Here is a 23,971-nt window from a genome sequence, read left to right on the forward strand (position 1 = left end):
CCTCAATTGGACTTTTCTGGCCTTTATTATCACTATCAGTGTGACAGGTTCATTTAAATAACAACTTCCTTGGTGGAAAAAAGTCACCTTGCCAACTATGTCTACTTGAACAACTACATGTTGGCTTAAAATACATAAATACAAATGTAAACACAGTGCACGTGTGCACCTGCCCACCTACCCACACGAATCTCATAAATACTGGGTTAGAAAAGGCTAGTTAAAATGCCTTAAGTGATATCAGAACCGAAATCAGAAACAAGGTAGAAGTTTGTGCCTCTCTCCAAAATTGCCCCATTGGCTAATTTCTCAGTGAAATCACTGGGAAGTCAGGGCACACATATGGAGGGAGGAGCCAGGTGGGTGTTGCCAAATGTGCATGGCTTTCTCTGCTCTGGGGTGGAGGCCAATTGCTCATGCCTGATTACACTAAAATGCTGCAAAGCTGGAGCCACCTTTCCTTTAAACACATTTGGACAGGATAAGTCATATGGACATAGTAAGCTTATCAGAAAGTCATGGCCTGATTAGAAAAAATCAGAAGCAAATATATATTAGGTAAGCTGCCTGAAAAACTCTGTTCCCTGACAGTGTTAGGAGGGTACTCTGCGCTTCACAGGAAAAAAGGAATTCAAGTCACAGTGCTTACACACCTGGAGTCGCAGCGACACCTAAAATCTCTGTGCAATATTTGGCATATTCACTTGCAGCATCCAGCGACGTGTTGGTATGGAGAGACTGATCAACTTTGCTCAAAACAATCTGGCGTAAGGTCAGAAGACCTAATAGGATAAGAATATTTGGGCATGTTTTGGAGAAGACAGAACTACATGTTCTAATATCATAAGACGAAAGATTTAAAAAACTGATGCCTATAGTACATATTACAAAATGGGAGCAAGATACCTCATTTAAGATTTAAAAGGAGATGTATTTTTTTTTCTTGGACCATTCCCGGGATATTTAGCGGTCTCCCCTCCCCACATGAGCACTCTGAGGGGATGATTACAGGGGAAGTAGGTTCTATAGAAGAAGTCAGACATTCCCTACTAAAGCAATTCTAATGTATTTTCCTTTTCTAAAATTTCAGGTCATACCTGTGTTGACCAGTCTGGAAGCAACAAGTTTTTCAAGCAGATCATCCATAATAGGGCTTCCATCTTTATAATGTTTTGACAATCTTCGGAGGGAATCGATGTCCCATACCCAATTCTCAAGCATTTGTGATGGCACCTCTACAAAGTCAGTTTCCACATTTGTTCCACTAAATCGAGCAAAATCAGTCTAGAAAGTAAACATAAAGGTGTTTTTTTTAGAGCACTGAATGAAAAGCAGCCTAAAAAATAACCCCCAAGTACTCTATGTTAAAGTAATATTTCATTCTATTAAATCACAGACAAACTTGGAACAATCATCAGGAAATCGTCAATGAAAAAAAAATCAGTCTGAGTTAAAACAAGCCTTAAGCTTTGTAAGTAAAAATATTGAAAAAAATTTTCCATTAAAAATAGATTCAAGATAGTTTCTCACCACTTCTCTATTTCATGTGCTTTGTTTTGTTTATTCAAAACATGCCTTTTAAAACACTCATCACTCTCTTGTTTAACTATCAAAGTTAAAAAAAAATTTTTAATGCTTATTTTTGAGAGAGAGAGAGAGATAGAGTGTGGGAGGGGGAGGGAAAGATAGAAAGAGAGACAGAATCTGAAGCAGGCTCCAGGCTCCAAGATGTTAGCACAGAGCCCAATGTGGGACTTACCAACCTTGAGACCATGACTGGAGGGAGCCAAAGTCAGATGCTCAAACAACTGAGCCATGCAGGTGCCCCTTTAACTATTCAAGTTTTAATCAAAATCAAAGAGGTAAATTACAACATTGCAGACAGATACCCTTTGCATGTGTGTTATATTTTGTGTTCTGAACTTTAAATATGTGATTCTAAGATAACTGTGTTGTAGAAAGCCTAGTTGTACCTCTCAGGGAAGAAGAGGTTAAAACAAAAGCCACTTCAGGAGGAGTCAGAAGTATGTATAAGTTGGTAAGTGAAGTGACTTAAATGAAGGTATAGCTTCCTGGATAAAGAATATACTCAGAAGTTAAAGCATTCCTTGTAAAAATAAATGACTTATTATGAGGGTTTGGCTAAGAGTTAAAAAAATTTTTTTTCAAGTAAAGTTTAGTAAATTGTTGAATCAGATGTCAGAAAAGGTCTTGATCAGAAAGAGAGGAATTCACTAGAACAGGCTGATACTTTCTACTTTTCACACTGTCCACAGAACTTGTGTAAAACTAACACCAGCAGAGAAGACTCAGCATTAAATCAACCTGCTCATCTGCACAATGGGGGTTATCATTCTGTTGTCTTTCCCTGAACCCCTCTTCTGTTTCCTTCTTCAGACGTATTACAATCCCAATCTTTCCCTGACATCATCATCCCTGGGGCTCTGAGGGGAAGAAAAAGGAAGAAGGGCTTAAGCACAGGAGAAGGCACCAGATGGGATGCCGAATCAGCAGCAAATTACGATTCTGCTTTTGGCCCAGGGCAGAAGCACAGATGTCAACGCCATTTCACATTCTGCCTTCCTCTCTTTATGCAAAAAAATGTTTTGCTTGACTTCCTATTATAATTGCACTGATTCTAGATATGAAGAGTTGCAAATACTGAAGGGCCAAAGGGAATGAAACTTGCTAGATGCTGGAATTAGGCCACCTGTGTTTGAGGACATCCCAATAAAAAATTCTTATAGGAAAGAGGCAAGGGTTCTAGAAAACTGAATATTTTGCCTGTTTCAGATAATAATCCAAAATAACAAATATCTTATATTTAGATAAAAAAATCTGATGCAATAATCATATAATAGTGGATATCTATTGAGACATTACCACGTTAGGCATTAAGCTAGGCCCTTTACATGGATTTTCTGATTCAAATTCCAAAATAATTGTATGAAGTATATACTGTGATCTCTGTTTTGAGATAAGGAAATTGAAACATACTGAGATTAACAGTAGAAATAGGATTTGAAACCAGGTGGTCTGATTCCAGATTTAGGTTTTTTAAAATTATTTATTTATTTTGAAACAGAGAGAGAGAGAGAGAGAGAGAGAGTGTGTGTGTGTGTGTGTGTGTGTGTGTGTGAGCGAGCAGGGGAGGAGCAGAAAGGGGAGAGAGAGAATCCCAAGCAGGCTTTGCAACTGTCAGCATGGAGCCCGATGCAGAGCCCGAACCCATGAACCATGTGATCATGACATGAGCCAAAACCAAGAGTTGGATGCTCAACTGACTAAGCTACCCAGGTGCCCCCCTCCCCAGAAACCCACAGTTTTAACCACAATTGCTATAATAATGCCTCTCTACCTTACAGAAAAATGAAAAAAAAAAGTTTAAATTATGATGTTGCAAAATAACTAAATTCTCCTGGAAGTTACAAGTAGCAAAGTCTTTTATCAAACCGGCCTTTAAAAAAAGACCAAAAGGGAGGTTTCGGTTGTATTTCCTTAGAAATCCTACTTCCTCTATATACTGGAAGCTGTTCGTTTCGAGGATCAAACATGAGGCTGGATGTAAAGGTCAGCCTTTGTAACCATCTACCCTGGACTTGGGATTGATTCTGTAATACTAACTGCATGATTTTCTAAAGATTACAGTTATTAAAGAAGTACTAACAGAGCAAATAAGGGCAAATAAACCACACCATCAGCTACCAGTACACAATATTTTGACAAAAATATACATTTTGTATATTCTGCTTCTGTGAATATTTTTCGGGTAGCATTTGCAGATGAGGGTGCACGTTAACTCCAAATAACAACATATTGTGTGTGTGCATTTGGAGGTGGTGGTGGTAATTCAGAACCTAGAAAAACATGAACAAATGAATAACTCATGAGTCAAAACAGAATAAAATAAGAATTAACACAGTTATGTCATGCAGAGTAGAGAAGAGAGGGCTTATTCTGCCTGAAGCCATCGGGTGGTGCTTGGGGGAGGGAGGGAGAGGCAGCAAATGAATGAACAGATCAACAATGTCTTCTAAAGAACAAAAGGAAATGTTTGCAAGGAGTAAAGGCTAAAAATAACCCTACTGCTTACTAATTTCCCGAAAGTCAGTCATGTTGTTCCTCTGTGTGCCCTGTGAGCAAGATCATTTAAATATTTTTCAAATGAGGAGGACAAAGAACCTAGGAAATTCAAAAGCTCAATTTCCAGCAAACAACTAAATTCTAAAAAGAAAGGAATCCACAGTCAGCCACTGTCAAAGTCTACAGAGAAATCCTGAGCAAGTCTTAGGATGTAGGAGGCTGCTGGGGGTCTGACAGGCAAAACAGCATCACTGCTGACTTATTACTCACTGTTGACCAGCCAGCAAACACTACTCCCTAGTATTAAACTGTAGATTCCAAAGATCCCTAAAAAATCTTTTATATACTTTTTAAAAAATTTTTTAAATTTTATTTTAAGTTTTCAATTTTATTCATTTTGAGAGAGAAAGAGCACAAGTGGGAGAAGGACAGAGAGAGAGAGAGAGAGACAGACAGACAGACAGACAGACAGACAGACACAGGTCATGATCGACAGAGAGAGAGTCAGAGAATCTCAAGCAGGCTCCCCGCTGTTAGCACAGAGGCCAACACAGGCCTCAATTTCATGAACTGTGAGATCATGATCTGAGACAAAATCAAGAGTCAGATGCTTAACTGACTGAACCACTCAGGCACCCTTAAATTTTATGTGAGAGAAAGAGAAGAGAGAGTGTGCGAGAACAGGGGCGGGGGTTATGGAGAGAGAATCTTAAGCAGACTCCATCCTGGCCTGGAGCCCGAAGCTAGGCTCAATCCCAAGGCCCTGGAACCACGACCTGGGCTGAAATCAAGAGTCTATGTTCAATCGACTGAGCCACCCAGGCACCCCAATATATAGTTTTCAGTAAGAGCAATTTAAAGGTGTCAAATATAGTAGCTTATGGGCTATAATAACTACTGATGTTAATATACTTCCCTGGTAAAGCAGAGCATTGTAAAATAAACACAAAATAATTCAATTAACAAAATGTTTTGCAGGTGACATTTCAAAGAGTTTTAGAGTATTATTGGTGCAAGAAATATTTTGACAATAAAAGCCTAGAAAATCATGTAAACTTAGATTTCTGTTTGGTCAGAAGTTCTTGAAAGGTAGAAAGTTGTCTAAAACTATGAGATTTATCTTCATTACCTTTTTAAACAGACAATAGGACACCTAAAATATACACCACTATAGATTTTTACAACAGATGACTTGATGGTATAGAGTTTAACTTCTCAATTCATAAAATACAGCAAGAACCGGAGCCAAATTATATAAACTAAAGCTCAAAAGTCATGTGGGCTTTTGCTGTATTTAAAGACCCAAGTTTTATGGGTTACTGTTCTAATTAAGAGACTGATTGATTTTAGTGGCTATAACTAAAGTGTTATCTTCATGATACCAAATCCAAACTCAAAGAAAAAGCAATCTCTGAAATCAATAAGGGTATTGTGTTTAGAAAAGGAAACGGAGGGGAGAATGGACTCAGGAGAATGGACTTTGGGTATGTGAAGAGATCCCCTATTGATTTCTTAGCAGTCATTCCATACCCCAACCTGTATGACTTACCCCAAAATGTACAGATGATGCAGAAATTTATATAACAAAGCATTAAGAAAAGTGCCACTGTCTCCTAGACTTTGGGGCAAGTACAGGGTTAAAGTTCATACTTTTAACTTCACACATACCTAGTCATAACTGGAAGTAATAACAGTAATAAAGAGACCCTGAATAACACTTTGTTGACTTGCTTATTAATCTTCACAGCAGCCCTACAGTTCAGCAGATCAGTATCACTATTATTTGAAAGACATGAGAAACAACACATAACCCGAAGAGGTTGTAAATACTGCCATCTTGAACTCACAGGCTCATCCCCAAAGTGGCTATATCTTTCTGACTACTCCTTCCTGTATATACATTTCTTCTTTTTAGATAAAAACAAATAAAAGTTTAGTTCAAACTCAAATGCTAACTAAGAAGGTTAGGGAGTATGTGTGCCATATTTACCACTGTATCTCTAAAATGCAGGATATGCCCAGAAAGTTGTACATACTCAATAAATATTTGTGAAATAAATGAAGGTATGGGGAGAATGTTTTTTCATTTAACATTTATTTATTTTTGAGAGAGAGCAAGTACATGTACATGCACATGGCTGGGGGTGGGACAGAGAGGTGGACAGAGGATCCCAAGCAGGCTCCGTGCTGACAGCAGAGTGAGATATAGGGCTCGAACTCACAACCCTGAGATTGTGACCTGAACAGAAGTTGGAGGCTCAACTGACTAAGCCACTCAGGCATGCCTATGAGGAGAATATTTCTGTACGAAGACCCTAACTAAAACAACTCTAAGATATTTTCTCTTACTCTCATACTTCACCTGACCTCCTAGCCTCAACCTAACATTACTACTCTATTGTCTTCTTTCTATACTTAATAAATATTTAATTGATATCATTTTACTTAATATTCTTCTTCTTTTAATTTTAATTTCTACATTTCGTGTCCTCAAACTAAACTCAAAACATTCAGATATTATCTCCTTTTTTGTTTTTCTTTTGAACTCCATTCTATCACACGTCAGACACAACAAATAATCAATACCTCTGCTTCTAAGGAATCAACTAAACATTTGCCTCCTTTTAAAATAACTTTTTCTAGGGGCGCCTGGGTAGCTCAGTTGGTTAAGTGTCTGACTTCGGCTCAGGTCATGATCTCACGGTCCATGAGTTCAAGCCCTGCATTGGGCTGCGTGCTGACAGTCCAGAGCCTGGAGCCTGCTTCAGATTCTGTGTCTACCTCTCTCGGCCCCTCCCCTAGTCACACTCTGTCTCTCAAAAATGAATAAACATTAAAAAAAAATCTTCAGGCTCTCTGCTAAAATAACTTTTTCTAATTATTAAAAAAAATGTGTAGAAAAGACAGTAAGCAAATGAAGTAAGTGTGTCCCCAAATAGAAACAAACTGTGCATGGGTCATCACAGTTGGCTTCTGACTTCACCATTTGTTCTGTGTACACACGCATGTATATATAAAGAAATAAACACACACATAAATAAACTAACAAAATTGAGATCCTGAAAGAAATCACTTATAACACTGATGATGGAAACTCTAACAGCATACAGGGCAGGGAGTAGAGAGGAGAGACTACAAGGTTGTTGATAAGAGTTCACTGAACTTCAGGACTAAATCCTAAAAGGTCACCTTACACAGAGGGACATGTGGAACTAGATAAACTCATTCATTCCATACATACTTATATATGATTGATTTCGAGGGAATGTCATTTAAGAAGCTAAGGAGATAAAAGTCGATCCAACAGGAATACATACTTGGGAGACCAAATTCTGACCACATGACACAGTGCTGTCTCCAGGGCACAGGAGAGCACCAAAATGGTTACGGTCAATAGAGTAGTGAAGAGAATGACAGTCAGACTGTGTGTGAACCATTTAACCCTCTTCAGTATCAGTTTTCTCTGCTTGAAAATAGGGGGAATAATAGTATAATAAGAGAAGTAGGTTGGTAAATCCACTTCAGAGAATACTGTGGGGATAAAATTAATTAATGAATGGAAGGCACTGATTATAGTGTCTGGAACATGGACAGTGCTCACCAAACCTTGACTGTTATTATCCTTCTTAGCCTGCCCAGTTTGCCTAACCAGGTATGGTCTCGACTGATGTGATCGTGATTGTCCTCGGTTTCCTCGAAGTATCTATTTCTCCGTATTAATACTGAAGGTATTCTCTTCAACTAATCCCACCATTCATAACCCTCTATAAATTGTTTATTCTGTTCTGGTTTCAGGAATCAAATTTCCAAGTAGGCAATAATCATTCAAACAAGAGAAAAACACAAACTTGGTTTCTAATCACCTTCCACAGATTTTCACCCAAAATCCACAGAAAGATAAGCATTTGTGAATCTCTTACACTGTAAGCAATAGTACTTTGCCTTATAGACTCTTTTTTCCTCCTATTAAATTATGACTTGTGTGTTACATATTGGTCCCCAAAGGGTTTCATTATGTATAAACACAGTTAGAAAAAAACTTCAAACATGTATGACAACTTATGCTTTCCCAAATACCTTTCATACATTATTAAATCTCATTAGCACCTCAGGAAAGTAGGTATGAGAAGTGTTGTCTTCATTTATGAGTAAGAAAAATGAGATGGTTCAAGGAGGTGAAATAACTTGCCAAAAGTCACACATCAAGCCCACAAGCACATGGATGATTTTTAATTCAACACTCTTATCCTATCACTAGGTTGCCTTCCTGACTGATACAGGGTTTATTCACAAGACAAGAAGCTCTCTATCAGACTTTGACCAAATTAATACATTATTTGGAATTAAATAATTTGGAGTTTTTCCCTTTCACTTTGAACTAATAAGGCTTTATTATGATTATGTGTTGCTTTAAAATAATGATTTCTAACAGTCCAAAAATCATTGCTTTTAATATACAAACGAACAAAGACAACACAATGGAAGCTATTAAGAAGCATTACTTTTCTCTTCTACCTAAGTTCAAAAGGCCAGTGATAGTACTGAGAGCTCAAACCACAATAAAGCCAAGAAACAAGAACAGATACTAAAGATACCACCGTGTGATTATTATCTTCAAAATTATATACCCAGTAGTATAAACACAAGAAAATATGAGTGAAACTCATCTCCTGAATGATGACATAGTAGACATATCGAACTAGTGCACCTACACATTTGAAAACTGGATGTTCCTGTAGGCACATTTAAACATTACTATGGCAAGCTCCAATGAGCTCTTCTGGTCACCAAACTTGCACAGTGCCAAGGTGCAGAAACTAAACACTGAGCTGCTAGATCTTAGCATTAATCTAGTGAACAGGTATGGCAAATTTAATTCACTGTGTATTTCTCAGAGAAGTCAGATGGATCACTAAACATACAGGCTATTAAGCTCCTTATTCATTATCACCCAGTTTAGGTGAATACAAAAGGTGTTTTTTTTTTTTTTAAATGTTTTATTTATTTCTAGGAGAGAGAGAGAGAGAGACAGCGTGAGCAGGGGAGGGTCAGAGAGAGAGGGAGTCACAGACTGAAACAGGCTCCAGGCTCTGAGCTGGCAGTCAGCACAGAGCCTGACGCAGGGCTCGAACCAATGAACCGCAAGATCATGACCCAAGCGAAAGTCGGACGCTTAATCGACTAAGCCACCCAGGTGCCCATAAAAGGTTTTGAAATTAGTATAGAGCTGCAAGAAAATGGTCCTGCGCCCATTACTTCTGAGACTAAGTAGTGATTACTGGTTCTGTATAAGATTACCTAAAAGTTTTTTTTTAAATTGATATGTAGTGGACATATAATATTATATGAATTTCAGGTGTACAACAAGGTAATTCAACATTTTTATCTTTAAAAATTTTAAAAACATTACAGGACATTTGAAGGAATTAAGAGACAAATAGAGAATTTTCAAAGACAAGCTTGTGAGGAGATGACCCATCAAGGGATTGTACTACATACTAATTAACTATATGACACATATGGTGCTCATGAAGGAGGTTAGGCAAACTCTAAGAATTGAAAATAGTTCACTATTTCAAAAGACACCATATATGAACACTATCATCATCATATATACTATCATCTGTATATGATATATATACNTATATGTATAATATCAATAATTATATTAATATAATAAAAATATACATTATTCATTAAAATACTTTAGAAAAATGAAAATGAGACTTATCCTAACTAAAGGAAATCTCAGCCACAAATGGACACTGACTGAAAATAAGTATTTCAGGACCCCTATAGCTGTGAAAGTACTTTAAAACTATGCAGGAAAGAAAATTTAGGTTATTCTGAAAGATTTCCTTTCCTTGGATTGAACTCAGGATAGAAATGGCTACATCAGTATATAAGGACTTATTTATCTGAACAGATTTAAGTCTTATTTCCCTATGTTTTTTCAAATAAACATGGAAATACCATAATATAAAAATAAAACGGTGAAACAACTAAACAGTTTTTTAACAACAGTATCAGTAGTATTTTGGAATTAAGTGGGTACATTTTTCGTCATTATAATGATTAGGAGTGATTTTGAGGGCTAGGGATACTAGATGTCCAAGGTCTGAATTGTACATACCAGGACAAAAAAAACCCAAACAGGTTCCGTATGCTGCACACCATTCATATGTCCTACTGGACATTCATATAAGTGAAAAATCTGTAATTAAGTAAGCCCAGAAACTAACTCCATTGCACATATTTCTGTAAAGTATTTTACCCACTTTTAATTTCCAGTACTCTTTAATGGGATCCACTGTGTAAGTCAAAGCAAGACTGCTTTTTTGTTTATAGGTTTCCCAAGAGATGGTCACCATTTTGGAAAATCACCAGTGGTGCTATAGATCAATATGGAATGTCTCTGTTCCCCCTACTCATATGTTAAATCCTAACCTCCAACATGATGGTAGGAAACAAGGTGTTTGAGAGGTACTTCAGTCATGAAGGTAGAGCCTTCATTAGTGGGATTAGTGTCCTTACAAGAGAGATGCCAGGGAGCTCCCCTGCCCCCTCTACCATGTGAAGACATAGTGAGAAGACACCATTTCTGAACCGGGAAGCAGGTTCTCCTCACTAGATAGCAAATCTGCCAGCACCCTGATCTTGGACTTTTAGTGTGTGGAGCTGACTGAGAAATAAATTTCTACTGCTTGTAAGACACCTAGCCTATGGTATTCTGCTATAGTAACCTGAACCAAGACATTTGGCAATATCATTCTAGGACTTGAGATGACAACACAAACCACATTTATCAGTCTGTAGTTTTTGCTACTGGATTTTATTCCTAATGAATACTTCATTATGTCTTACTACATAGCCATGTCCAGGCATCACTATTTGGAAAACATAAAAATGTCTTTCTTTTACATTCAGGGAGGACATATCAATTTAAAAAATTATTTGTATGGAGAAAGGCTGTTAGGGAAAAAAGAGTAAAATCCAAATAAAGTGCTGAGTGTAGTTAGGAGTACTGTAGCAATATTGGCTTCTTGGTTGTGACAAATGTATTATAGTAACATCAGATATTAACAGTAGAGAAGACAAGGTGAGGGATACCTGGGCAATTTTTGTCCTATCTTTGCAATTTTTCTGTAAATCTGAAATTATTCTAACAAAAAGTTTCTTATTAAAAAGTTTACCTGTAGAGATGCACAGAGATTTCAAATTTGGAAAACTGTTTCTCCATTTCTGTTAATATCAGTTTTCTAAACTGTTAGGTTGAACTACTAACTTGATGTTTTCATATGTCAAATAACAGTTAAATATGAACAAGTTCATATGGTTTATCCTAGAATAGTGTGGGCCTAGTTTACTGAACTGTTTTACAAAGCTGAGAAAAAAAAATGTATTTTTCATTTTCAAAAATAAAGAGAAATGCGCTGCAATCCACTGCACACACCCACACCCCCTTCTTGGCAAATTTTCCCTATAGTTATAGTAGATCATCTATGATTTTTATTTGAGGGTAGTAGTGGAGGGTGTTTCAACATAATTTTTTAATAAAAAAAGGAGTAGAGTCTGAGGCCATTGAAAAACCACTAAACTAAACAAAGTGTTAATAAGTGGAAGAGACAGATTACAGCACAGTTTATCTGTGAGGCTTACAACAAATTCCTATGCAGAAGAAAAGAATTAAAAGAACAAAAGAGAGTGTTTGTAACCCTTAATGATAAGTCTTCTATCTTTTTCCGTAGGGTGGTCTTCAGTGAAGCTCTTCGATCAGTGGATTAATCTTCTAGTAAAAATATGCCGTTAAAGAGGACACAATAAGAAAAATCTTAGGTTTTTACAGAAGGCCTATGAAATTCTTGAGCATGTTCAGCTTCTGAAAAAACATGTTAAGGGGAGGAACCTAAGAGCAGTACAGAAAATAAAAAGCCAGAAAAGCAACTGGTAGGTTTACTATAAAACAATCACTCACCTGTGCACAAATCTGATGCATGACATGACCAAATTCATGGAAGTAAGTCCGCACCTCATCATGCCTCAGGAGCGAGGGACGGCCAGCTATTGGCTGTGAGAAGTTCACCACAAGGGCAGCCACCGACATCATGCGGCTCCCATCAGGGAGGAGGCAGCCGGGCTGGAGACCAAAGCAGGCCGCGTGGTTGTACTTTCCTTCCCTGGGAACCAGAGGCATTGTTGGTGAGAAAGGAACACTATTCTCTAGCAACAACACTGTTGTGACCTCTCTCGGTCGTGAAGCCTTACTTGATACCAGAGGACACTCAGGAACATGTAATCCACCCTTTAGAAAGTAGGTCAATATTTTATTAAAATGTACAAACTAAAACTAAGCAAATAAAAACCCCACTGTCACTTCACAGGAGCTATATTGCCAAGGTTTCTTTTGTTGAAAAATCTCAATGTAAGAATTAAGAATATACACCACACCTAGTATAGAGCTCAGTGTTTATTTTAATGGGTTCTTTTTTTCTTCTTTAGAGATGGTGTCACTAAACACTAACTTCTTTTGAAGTGAGCACTAGTTTTTTCTCAAAGTTAGAATTGATAAAAACCAAAAATCAGACAATAAGGTTTTTCCTTTTATTCAAGGAAGAAAAAGTATTCACAATTAAATGAGATTCTTTTATAAACTAGTCAGGACTTTTTGAAACAGAACGTTTTTAGTTAGCTTGGGAAAAAGCATAAATTTTACTATAAACTTGTCTATTCTTAGACAATGCGATATGAGTGATAGTCTCTCCAAAAGCTATGTGCAATTGCACTTTATTCTAGAAGTAGGTTTTCTTCTTCTTTTTTTTTTTTCTCAGAAGACTGATAGTACATTCAGGTTTGGGGTAGAACTTTTAGTTTGATTTGTTTTGATTTAGATAAATTTCTTTTTTGTGTTATTTTTACTTTGTTATTGTTAGTNTTTCTATTATGAGGTATAAAGCTGGAAAGGGTGTTGTTCCTATACCTGTACAATAATATGCTGCATAATCTCCAAGTCACTTGCCTTGAATTCATCAGATACTGGAAGGCAATCAACTAACAATCTAAGACAGATGACTCTAAAGATAGAAGAAGTGAGGAAGCACACACTTTTTCCACCTGGGGCAAATACTGCAAGTGCCAGTAGGAAAAATCTTTTAACAAATTGTTAGGGGCACCGGGCTGGCTCAGTCAGTTAAGCGTCGACTCTCAGTTTCAGCTCAGGTTATATCTTGAGGTTTGTGAGTCTGAGACCCATATAGGGCTCAGCGCTGACAGCTCAGGGACTGTTTGGTTTTCTTTCTCTCTTGCTCACTTTCTGCTCCTCCCCTGCTTGCTCACTCTCTCTCAAAATAAACAAGCAAACAAAAATTTATAAAAACAAAAACAAAATTGTTAAAGGTCATGGTGGACCAGCAAAACAGGGAGCCACCGGGAGCCACCGGGACATATATGTATGGTTACACATGTATATCCATTTTCAGGGTCTTCTCCCTGGACACACACAAAAGGACAGGGGCAGGGGAGAGACCTGAGAGAGCATCAGTCCTGATGCAGGCCTGGGAGAGGGAGCCTCCACCTCGATAAAAGAATGAAGCACTGCCTTACTTCTGGGAGGAACAAACCGTGTTGTCCTATCAGCACTGGTGAAAACCCACTGCCACTGGGAAAGAGAAGAGGGAAAACAAAACAAAACAAAACAACCCCTCTACCTCTGAAGGAAGGACAGGGACACAGCGTGGGCCCAGACCTACCACTGAGGGTGGGGTGGGACCACTGCACAGGCTGGTCATCCCTGAGCAGGGACATGGGAAGGGAAGGCAGAGAGAGGAGGGGAGAGAACCTATGGACATGTATACCAGAAACTGTACAATGAATGTCATAACATTTTCAGCCAGCCAACCTTCTGGTTGTTTCATGGGCTAATTACTGTTTCTGGAAGAATTTTGTGTAGTTAGATGGAAATGTATAAAGAGACCTATAAATCTTATTTTTAACAGGAGAAAACTAAAGTAATCTGAAACATGTTTATTCTGTTGTATTCTCCTCCCAACCCCCTCCAAAGTTTTCTTAATTTGAGAGTAATATCAGTGCTACTGTGCTAGAGAGACAACGGTTGAGATATTTGGAGAATTTTTAAAGTCTTAGAATAGCTTAAAATCAAATACTTTCTATCAATTTGAAAATTAGTGGCATTGAGGGATTTTTAATCTTTCCTTTTAAAAACTAAACTTGATTCATTTAATTTTAAGGGATTCTTTATTCTGAGGTTTGCCTTTTCATATACTGTTTATAAAACGATGTGAATTTAAAAAAATTTTCTTTCCTCATCAGGCATCTTATATTGGAACCATCGGAATACTTTTGTTTTTGTTTTGAGAATGTCAGTATTCAGTGAAAAAAAAAACCCTGAAGTGTGATTTAAAAAAAAGTAACTGGGCTTTCTTAAACTTATTCAAAATATCCCCTTTTGAGTCACAAAACAAATTACTCTATGTCACTTTTATGGAGTGACAGGAAGGTGACAGGGGATGAATATTAAGTAGGTCACTACTTTCACAAGAGGTCAGCTTCTGATCCCCATACCGGTGCTGGTAGGAATGGCCAGATCTCAGAATAAGAAGAAATCAGTGATATGTTGGCAGGGAGGCAGCAGGATGCGGTGGCAAGAACTGCTATCTTTGACCCTGGAAGTGGAATTGGGGGATGGTTATAGAAGACTCCAACATTGAAGGATCTCCCCTAAAAGAATTCTTGGCTTAAAATTGTATGCTGACACTCTTCAATTAAAAATAGACTCATCCACATTTGGCAAGGGCTTATTTTTAGACCATAACAAAAGTGAAAGTAAGTCCATAAAACATTGGGATAAGACACAACTGTCCATTGTCTGAATGGCATAGTTAACCAGCCTCCTTCCCAGTAGTGACCCAAAGTCACCTAAAGTCTGTGGATTAAAAACTTGTCTGTGCTACTAAGCTAGGGGATATTGTAATTTCCTTTGGCCTATTTAGTAAGATGAATTGGTAATTGGTTAACAGGCTGGCTTTGGTTCAGAAAGTAGCCTAGAGGGGTGCCTGGGTGGCTCAATTAGTTAAGGATCTGACTTTGGCTCAGGCCATGATCTCGCAGTTTGTAGGTTTGAGCACCGCATAGTGTTCTGTGCTGACAGTTAGCTCGGAGCCTGGAGCCTACCTCGGATTTTGTGTCTCCCTCTCTCTGCCCCTCCCCTGATCATGATCAATCTCTCTCACTCTCTCAAAAATAAACAAACATTAAAAAAATGTTAAGAAAACAGAGAAAGCAGCCTAGAGAGAAAGTGATTCAAATCCTTTCATTTCCGATCAAACAGAGTCCATAGTTTCAGAGACAGCATTATTTTGAATTCTTATCATTGGCTGAATACCTAGCCTGGGTGATATGCATATATAGCCAATGCACAGAACAATGGTATAAAGGGATCACCAGCCCCATACTACAGAGGAGGAGATGGAGTCTCAAAGGGGTTAAGTCATTTAAGCATCCCAACTCAGTCTGAATGACTACAAAGATTGTGATGTTCTTACTGTATTGTGCTGCCTCTCAGCCAGACTCAGGGAAGTGGCCATAGACTGAAGAGTACTGGCAGACAGATTATCTGAATAAAAAATATTTTGGGGGCCAATTTAAAATTAAGTAAGTGCAGTACACAAACTAGATGATGATAACGATGATGATAGCTGCAAACATTTATTAAGCAATTGCTATATGCTGGGTAGTCTTCCAATTAATGCTTTGCATGTAATTAATCATGTTATCCTTCCAGCCCTACAAAGCAAGTAGTATTAATATTCCTGTTTTATCGGACCTATAATATAGGTAAAGAAACTGAGGCACAGACATTAAGTAAGTTGCCTAGTAAGTGTCGGAGCCATACACTCTGGCTTCACAGCCTGTATCTCTACTCCCGTTACTGAGAACCACACAAGAGAACTCTGGAAGACCAGAGTCTTAACCTGGGTAGGAACTGAATCTCTAAGGTCCCTTCCTTCCTCAGTACCTTGGATAGAGGTCCAAGTAGAACTGTCCCAATACTTCTCCTGTGGCTTTATCCTTCACAGTGTAAAGTGTAACACTTGTATTCCACACATGAGCATCTGCCACTTGCTCAAATGAAAGCCCCAGCAACTCCTGGTAGATGTTCAGCAAGGCTTCAGTGACAACTTCAATTGGGAAGTATTCCTTGAGGATCTCTTGATCTATGGAGTACTTGAGTTCTTCCGTCTGAGTCATGTAGTAATGGAGATCCCAGGCATTGATTTTACCATCATATTCAAAACCTCTCTCTTCACATTCCTTTTTCTTCAAATTCAAAATAAACTCTCGCTCTGCCTCACCCAAGGGTTTTAATTTCTGGCTTAAATCATCTGTGAGGGAAGCGGGAAAAGTCAGTGATTTATTGCTTTTGGGAGCAAGCACATTCATACATATAACGGTGTTTCAGCATGGTGCTTCCTGCTTTTGAGGACTTGATACAGATAATTGGGAGCAAGGAAGGGCGGAAGGAAAGAGGGAGGGAGGGAAGGAAAGCAGGCTCTATTATGATAGCACTGCTGTTCTTTTCAGGGTAATTTATTTCCGTGGCTCCCTGCCCTCCCATTTTTTTAGCACCAGCCAAACCAGGCCACAGCTTCCTCACACCATCAACAAAGCTCAAGTTTATCTCAGAGAACTCTGACTCCAGAATGTTATAATTCAGGAAACAAAACAATAGTGCAAATACCTCATGTACATGATTATTCTTCAATGAGATTAGGCTCCTCAAAAAACCAGGGGAAATAAATCAGATGTGACCTGCGATCACTATTAGTAAAATCTACTCATTGCCTTTAACAGCCATGGGTTTATCACTAATTCCTTCCTATGAAGAATGTCTATTTGGACACAGCAATTCCACTTTTTAGATGGATACCACAATATATATACTGTGGTTAATTCTGACTATTTCACTTTCCCCTTAATTTATTTTAATTTAAAATTCACATATTCCCATCTGCGTTACCCTCTTGCTGCCTGTATTCACATACTCTCTCACAGGCTTAATCAGAATTATATTGCTTTGTATACTCCATGAGTGTCCTTCTTTCTCCTTATAGAGCTCCTCAGGATCTTGTCTTCATCTCACACTCTGGGGTTCCCTCCTAAATTGCCATGTCCCAAACAGAGCCAAACACACGTTTACCTTATATACGTGAAAATCACAAAGGATAAATAAATAATAAGAGCATACACAGTTAGTCAAATACAGTGAAACAATCAAAGACAAAGAAAAATGAAAATACACAACAGATTAAAAAAAGACCCAACCTAGAAAGGCTGTTACATGGCTTGTACTCTTTGCAGTGTTCATTTCAAGCACAAAGTCAGCATGTGTGCTATAGCCGAGGAGTTTGGCTACCTTGGCCCGTAGTGGGAGTAGCTGCTGCAGAATTATGGTGTTTTCCTAGTAATAAACAACAACAAAAACAAACATTAATAATTTACTGGATCCAAAGAACTAAAAGGGGGTTATTACCTGTATTTTGTGGTTGGTAAACTGTCAAATACTTTTAGACCATCTCAACCTTCTAATACATTACTCCATTTCAATGTTACAGCATTTTTAAAAATTCATGATCCAGGGGTGCCTGGGTGCTCAGTTAGTTAAGTGTCCAACTTCAGCTCAGGTCATGATCTCACGGTTCATGAGTTCTAACCCCGTGTCGGGCTCTGTGCTGACAGTTTAGAGCCTGAAGCCTGCTTCGGATTCTGTGTCTCCCTCTCTCCTTTTGTCTTTCCCCTGCTTGTGTTCTTGCTCTTAAAAATAAACAAACATTAGGGGTGCCTGGGTGGCTCAGTCAGTTAAGCATCTGACTTCGGCTCAGGTCATGATCTAACGATCTGTGGGTTCAAGCCCTGCATCAGGCTGTGTGCTGACAACTAGCTCAGAGCCTGGAGCCTGTTTCAGATTCTGTGTCTCCCTCTCTCTCTGACCCTCCCCTGCTCGTGCTGTCTCTCAAAAATAAATAAAAAAAGAAATAAATTAATAAACATTAAAAAAATTCATGATCCAATTTTATTTCTGAAATAATTGACTTTTTTTTTTAAGTTTTTTTTTTTTAATGTTTTATTTATTTCTAGGAGAGAGAGAGAGAGAGACAGCGTGTGCAGGGTAGGGTCAGGGAGAGAGAGAGTCACAGACTGAAACAGGCTCCAGGCTCTGAGCTGACAGTCAGCACAGAGCCCAACGCGGGGCCCGAACCCACGAACCGCGACATCATGACCTAAGCGAAAGTCGGACGCTTAACCGACTAAGCCACCCAGGCGCCCCTGAAATAATTGACTTTTTAAGCCTCAGGGGATTCCTATGAGGTCTTAATCAAATATTAGGTACCGTAAACTTAAGAGTTAAAATGTATTGGGAAACCTGGGTAGGTTGGTAGGTTAAGTGTCTGACTTCGGCTCAGGTCATGATCTCACGGTTCATGAGTTTGAACCCCTCATTGGCTCTGCGTTGACAGCTCACAGCCTGGAGCCTGTTTGGGTTTTGTGTTTCCTACTTTCTCTGCCCCTCCACTGCTCACATTCTGTCTCTCTCTCAAAAATAAACAAACATGGGGAGCCTGGGTGGCTCAGTTGCTTGAGCGTCCGACTTCAGCTCAGGTCATGATCTCATGGTTCGTGGGTTCGAGCCCTGCGTCGGGCTCTGTGCTGACAGCTAGCTCAGAGCCTGGAGCCTGCTTCTGATTCTGTGTCTCCCTCTCTCAGAAATAAATAAACCATTAAAAAAAGACCCCAAAATAAACAAACATTAAAAAAATGTTAAAATGTATTAAAATGTATTGTTAATGACTACAGTGATTCCACATTTAACTTCATTGACAAGACTGTAACAAATATATATATGTGAAGTTTTTTTGGTGGTTAAATATATATATATATTCATGTATACAAATTTGTCACTTTAACTTCACATATAATATGGCTTCATTATAAAAAAACAGAAAATAGTATTAATGAGGATGTGAAGAATTTGGAAACTTTGTGTATTACTGATGTGAATGTAAAAAGTATAGCTGGTATGGAAAACAGAATTGCAATTCCTCAAAAAATTAAACACATAATTACCATATGATCCAGCAATTCCACTTGTGGGTATACATCCCAAAGAGTGGAAGCAAGAACTCAAACAGATATCTGTATACCTGTATTCACTACAACATTATATGAATATTAGCCAAGTGGTGAAAGCATCCCAAATGTCCATCAATGGATGGATGGATAAAGAAAATGGCTTGGTGGCTCAGTTGGTTGAGCATCTGACTTTGGTTCAGGTCATGAGCTCTTAGTTCATGAGTTTGAGCCCTGTGTCAGGCTCTGTGCTGACAGCTGAAGAGCCTGGAACCTCTTCAGATTCTGTGTGTGTGTCTCTCTGCCCCTCCAACCGCTTACACTGTCTCTATCTCCCACAAAAATAAACATTTAAAATAAAAAAAGAAAATGTAGTATATACATATAATGGAATATTATTCAATCTTAAAAACGAAATTTTGACACATGCTAAAACATGGATAAACCTTGAAGACATTATGTAAAGTAAATTGAGGCAGCACAAAATGATATTCTACAATTTCACTTACATGAGGTTTCTAGAGGACTCAAATTCATAGAGCCAGAAAGTAGAACAGTGGATGCCACAGGGAAGGGGAAGGAGGATAGGGAACTAGTGTTTAATGGGTACAGGATGTTAGCTGGGAAATATGACAAAGTCTGAAGATACATGTGGTGATGGTGGCATAACAACGTGAATGGACTTAATGCTATAGAACTCTCTTATAAATGCTTCAGGGATTTGTCTCAAATTATAACTGCTTTTTTGTTTCTGTATGTATTAAGAATACAAATAATGATATCGCTTTATTTATTTTAACAACAAAAGGAAGAGTAATCCCATGGAGAAAGCAACTAAATGTTGAGGCTAAAGAAAATTTACCCCCAATGATTAAATCAGCAAATTTATTTACAGACATGTTTCTAGGAAGATCACACACTGAGGTTAGCCTACCTGGGTTCATAATTAGGTTCCACCATTTATTAGTTATTTGACCTTTGGAAAGTCCTTTAACCTTTCCAAACCTCATTTTTTCATCTGTAAGATGTGATAATAAAAGGAGCTAAGTCGCAGTGTGATAATGAAGATTCAAGTAAGAATATAGGTCAAGTGTACAGAAATGTGCCTGGTACAAGAGCAAACACTATATAATTATTTCTTATAATTATCATTATTTTGAAACTAGGATGGAGGGGCATCTGGGTTGCTTAGTCAGTTCAGCATTTGACTCTTGATTTTGGCTCAGATCATGATCCCAGAGTCGTGAAATCAAGCTCTGCATCGGGCTCTGTGCTGAGAAGAGCCTTGCTTAAGATTCTCTCTCTCTCTCTCTCCCCCTTTTTCTCTTTCCCTCTGCCCCCATCCCCCACTCACACACTCTCTTTGTCTAAAATAATAAAAAAAAAAAAGCACTAGCATGCAAATATGGACAAGAGAAACATGTAATATAATTCTTCAGGTTCTGAAATCAACTAGTTTGAGGAGGGGGGCAGGTGGGAAAAAGATAAAATTAACTAGTTTGAAGTTTTCTTCCATCTTTTTCAGTTTTCCTAGACTTCTCTGGACTGCCAATTTTCTCCAAATATCCACCCTCCCCCAGTCTTTCTTTTAGTAACAGCATTTCCTGAGGTTTTGTTGGACACATGGTACCCTGACTACCTTCCCTGCGCTTCCTTAAAACTGGTTGTGACCATGCGATATACAATGGGAAAAGGGACTGTAAATGAGGTGATGAGTCAAATTCCTGGGTCATCTCTTTATAGATGTTTATCTTGACAGCTGTAAAATGCAGACAATAATGACACAAAAGCCATAATACTAAGGATGGCAGAACTATCCCTCCCATTGTAGATCATTCATCTCTGTACTGTTAGTTGAAAGAGAAACAAACCTTTCCTTAGAAATTGTGTAAAACAGGGGCACTTGGATGGCTCAGTTGGTTTAGCGTCCAACTTTGGTTTGGGTCATGGTCTGGCAGTTTGGGAGTTCGAGCCCTCTGACAGACACACTGTTGTTGGTGTGAAGCCTGGAGCCTGCTTTGAATCCTCTGTCCTCCTCTTTCTGCCCCTCCCCCACTCATGCTCTTTCTCTCAAAAAACAAATAAACCTAAAAAAATTGTGGTAAAACATATATAACATAAAATATGCCATTTTAACCATTTAAAAAGTATTTAAGATCTTTATTAACAGGTGCTTGCCCACTGTTGATTTTTTGAAAAAAATCAAGTTGTAAACTTTGATTACAACATTAAAAATGAAGTTCTTCAAAATCTCAACTTGACTAGATAGGAAATAGCTTAAAATCCTTTAAAGGCATACTGAGAAAAATCAGCCTTAAAATATGTTGGTCAGTACTGAAAACAGACCTCGTTAGGTAAAAATAATAAAAAACCTATGCTGCATAAATAATACAGATTAGAAGTTCTAGTTATCTGCTCAATGGGCAAAAGGCAAGTACTTCAGGTGCTTCAGCTCCAATCCTCTGTTATTTTTTTTTATATTTTATTTTTTATATTTGAGAGAGAGACACAGAACAAGCAGGGCATGGGCAGAGAGACGGAGACAGAGTCTGAAGCAGGTTGAAGGCTTGGAGCTGTCAGCACAGAGCCCAATGCGGGAACCAAACTCATGAACTGCTAGATCATGACTTTAGCTGAATGCTTAACAGACTGAGCCACCCACACACCCCTTGTATATTTCTTATTGTTGGGCTTTCATATTCACTTCTTGTTGAAGGACTAAACTGCATGATGGTAGAGAAGGTGACCCAGCATTTACTCAGCCAGCTGACTACTTCTCAGCCTGTAGATATGGCTACTTTTGTCTCTGTGCCATCTTGCGGTTTAGGGTTTTCTGGGCCTCTGTATGGGTCACTGAAGTTGCATCAGCAGTGACCCTGATGTGGCTGCTGACATTGGGTCTCATCTTGGTTTTCCTTACTGTCTTCACTGCCATCCTCTCTAGGCTGTCTTTGGTGAGGAGGACCTCTGCAGAATTGTGGTCTGTAACCCCATACATACTATCTCACTGATCTGCCTTGCTCTCCTTCACTCCTTGCCAGTGCCCTCCAGTACTTCTCCCTGCATGGGAGGGTTGGAAGACTGGTCACCGCCCCTGGCAGGTAGGAACCATGGCCTGCAGGAGGGTGGGCATGGTGGAGCCTGACCTTCGGGAGCACTGTTCCAGCCCTCCTTCTCCTCCACCCTGCACTCCATTCTGGTACTTCTGTGGGTAACTGTAGGGAAGAGCCCCACGACAGAGAGCATTAGTAACAGTTAGCATAAGCTGTGTATTTACTGCCTTGTGCTGGGGCTCTACCAGCGCGTCACATTTGCTGCCTCCATACCCTTTGGTCCTCCAACAACATCAAACTCCAATCTCTCCCTCTTCTACACTGTGCAGGTAGCTCTCTGTTATTCTATTTTTTTTTTTTTTTAATGTTTATTTATTTTGAGAGGAGAGAGAGTGAGCACATGAGCTGGGGAGAAGGAGAGAGAATCTCAACGAGAGAGAATCCCAATGTGGGGCTCAATTCCACAACCATGAGATCATGGTCTGAGTTGAAATCAAGAGTCAGATGCTTAACCCACTGAGCCACTCAGGCGCATCGACCCGGGGTTACTCTTTATGCCAGTCTGGAGCACAAACACATCTTCCTTGGTCTCATTCCTGTTGATGAAACCACAGTCGTTTCTTACACGGAGCCACTTGACTGTTTTGAAAATCTTCATAGTGATGACCTGTCTCTGATGACCATGGAGGTGAGGGGCTTGGGGTCTGCAGAGGAGAGGGCAGGTGAGGGCTGGGTCCCCCTCTCCCTGCTCATTGTGGCCATGATGGTACCTGGGCTGGCTGAGGCAGCTGCACCTCCTCCAGTATCGTGGGAACTGGCCAGCAGGGGCTGGGTTGCTCAGGGCTCTCTGCGGTTAGCTCTCTGCTCCCACTTCCACTGGAGCTCCCATTGTAACCATTTTTCAATGTACAATTCAGTAGCCCAAACTGCATTCACGCTATTGTGCAACCATGGTATCTGTTTCCAAAACTTTTCCAACACTCCAAATGGAAACTTGGTAACTGTTAAATAGTAATTCTCCAGTGTCCTCAACCTCTGCCAACCACTAATCCTTTCTTGAGAGAAATAACTTTTATCTTATTTGAGTCACTATGCTTGTGGCTGGCTTTTTTACAGCTGCTTAACCTGTACCCTTATACTCACAGAGGGTGATATTAGGAATGGGTTCTGCTTTAAGAAACATGAAAAATGTATGGGGATGGAGGGTAAGGACAAAGATAGAGCAGGCTGGGAGGGTGACAATCCTCATATCCCATGGGTAACATTTGTTAAAGCTATTTCATGTCATTACTTGGAAGGCAGGGCAATTATTATGGAGTCTTAGCTCTAGGAAAACTGTTGGGGGAAACCTAATAGTGTTGGTAAATGTTTGTTGTTCTTTGTGGCTTTTAGAAAGACTACATAAGAGAGATGAACTCAAGTTCTCAAGTGAGAAATGATCAGTTTACAAAGATGGAAGAAAAAGACTTCCACCAGCAGAGGTTCTGTCTGTGGCCTACAATCTGGGCCTTTAGACGATCACTCAGTCTTTCTTTCACTCTCTGAATTGTAGAGATTAGTTTGAGAATATTGCCTTCCTCCTCAAGCATACGGTTTCAGAAGGCCCCAAAGCAGATTCCATTAAATTGAGAAAAAACAGGATGGACAGGATACAGGAGCCAATATAAAAAGATCTGGTAGGTTTAGGAACTACT

The 23,971-nt window shown here is 39.0% G+C and overlaps 1 protein-coding gene across 1 annotated transcript in view; it reads right to left on the bottom strand.

Moving 5' to 3' along the window:
* Positions 1–23,971, bottom strand: part of NLN (neurolysin) — a 101,118-nt gene that overhangs the window by 13,160 nt on the left and 63,987 nt on the right. The window contains exons 7-11 of the mRNA XM_077773560.1: positions 17,422–17,557; positions 16,115–16,481; positions 12,059–12,260; positions 1,098–1,284; positions 654–782 (exon numbers count right to left, since the gene is read on the bottom strand). Coding sequence (XP_077629686.1) covers positions 654–782; positions 1,098–1,284; positions 12,059–12,260; positions 16,115–16,481; positions 17,422–17,557 — 1,021 coding nt within the window. The remainder of the gene's footprint in view (positions 1–653; positions 783–1,097; positions 1,285–12,058; positions 12,261–16,114; positions 16,482–17,421; positions 17,558–23,971) is intronic.

The sequence above is a fragment of the Crocuta crocuta genome, unplaced genomic scaffold (genome assembly GCF_008692635.1).
Source record: "Crocuta crocuta isolate KB4526 unplaced genomic scaffold, BGI_CrCroc_1.0 scaffold383, whole genome shotgun sequence".
NCBI lineage: Eukaryota > Metazoa > Chordata > Mammalia > Carnivora > Hyaenidae > Crocuta > Crocuta crocuta.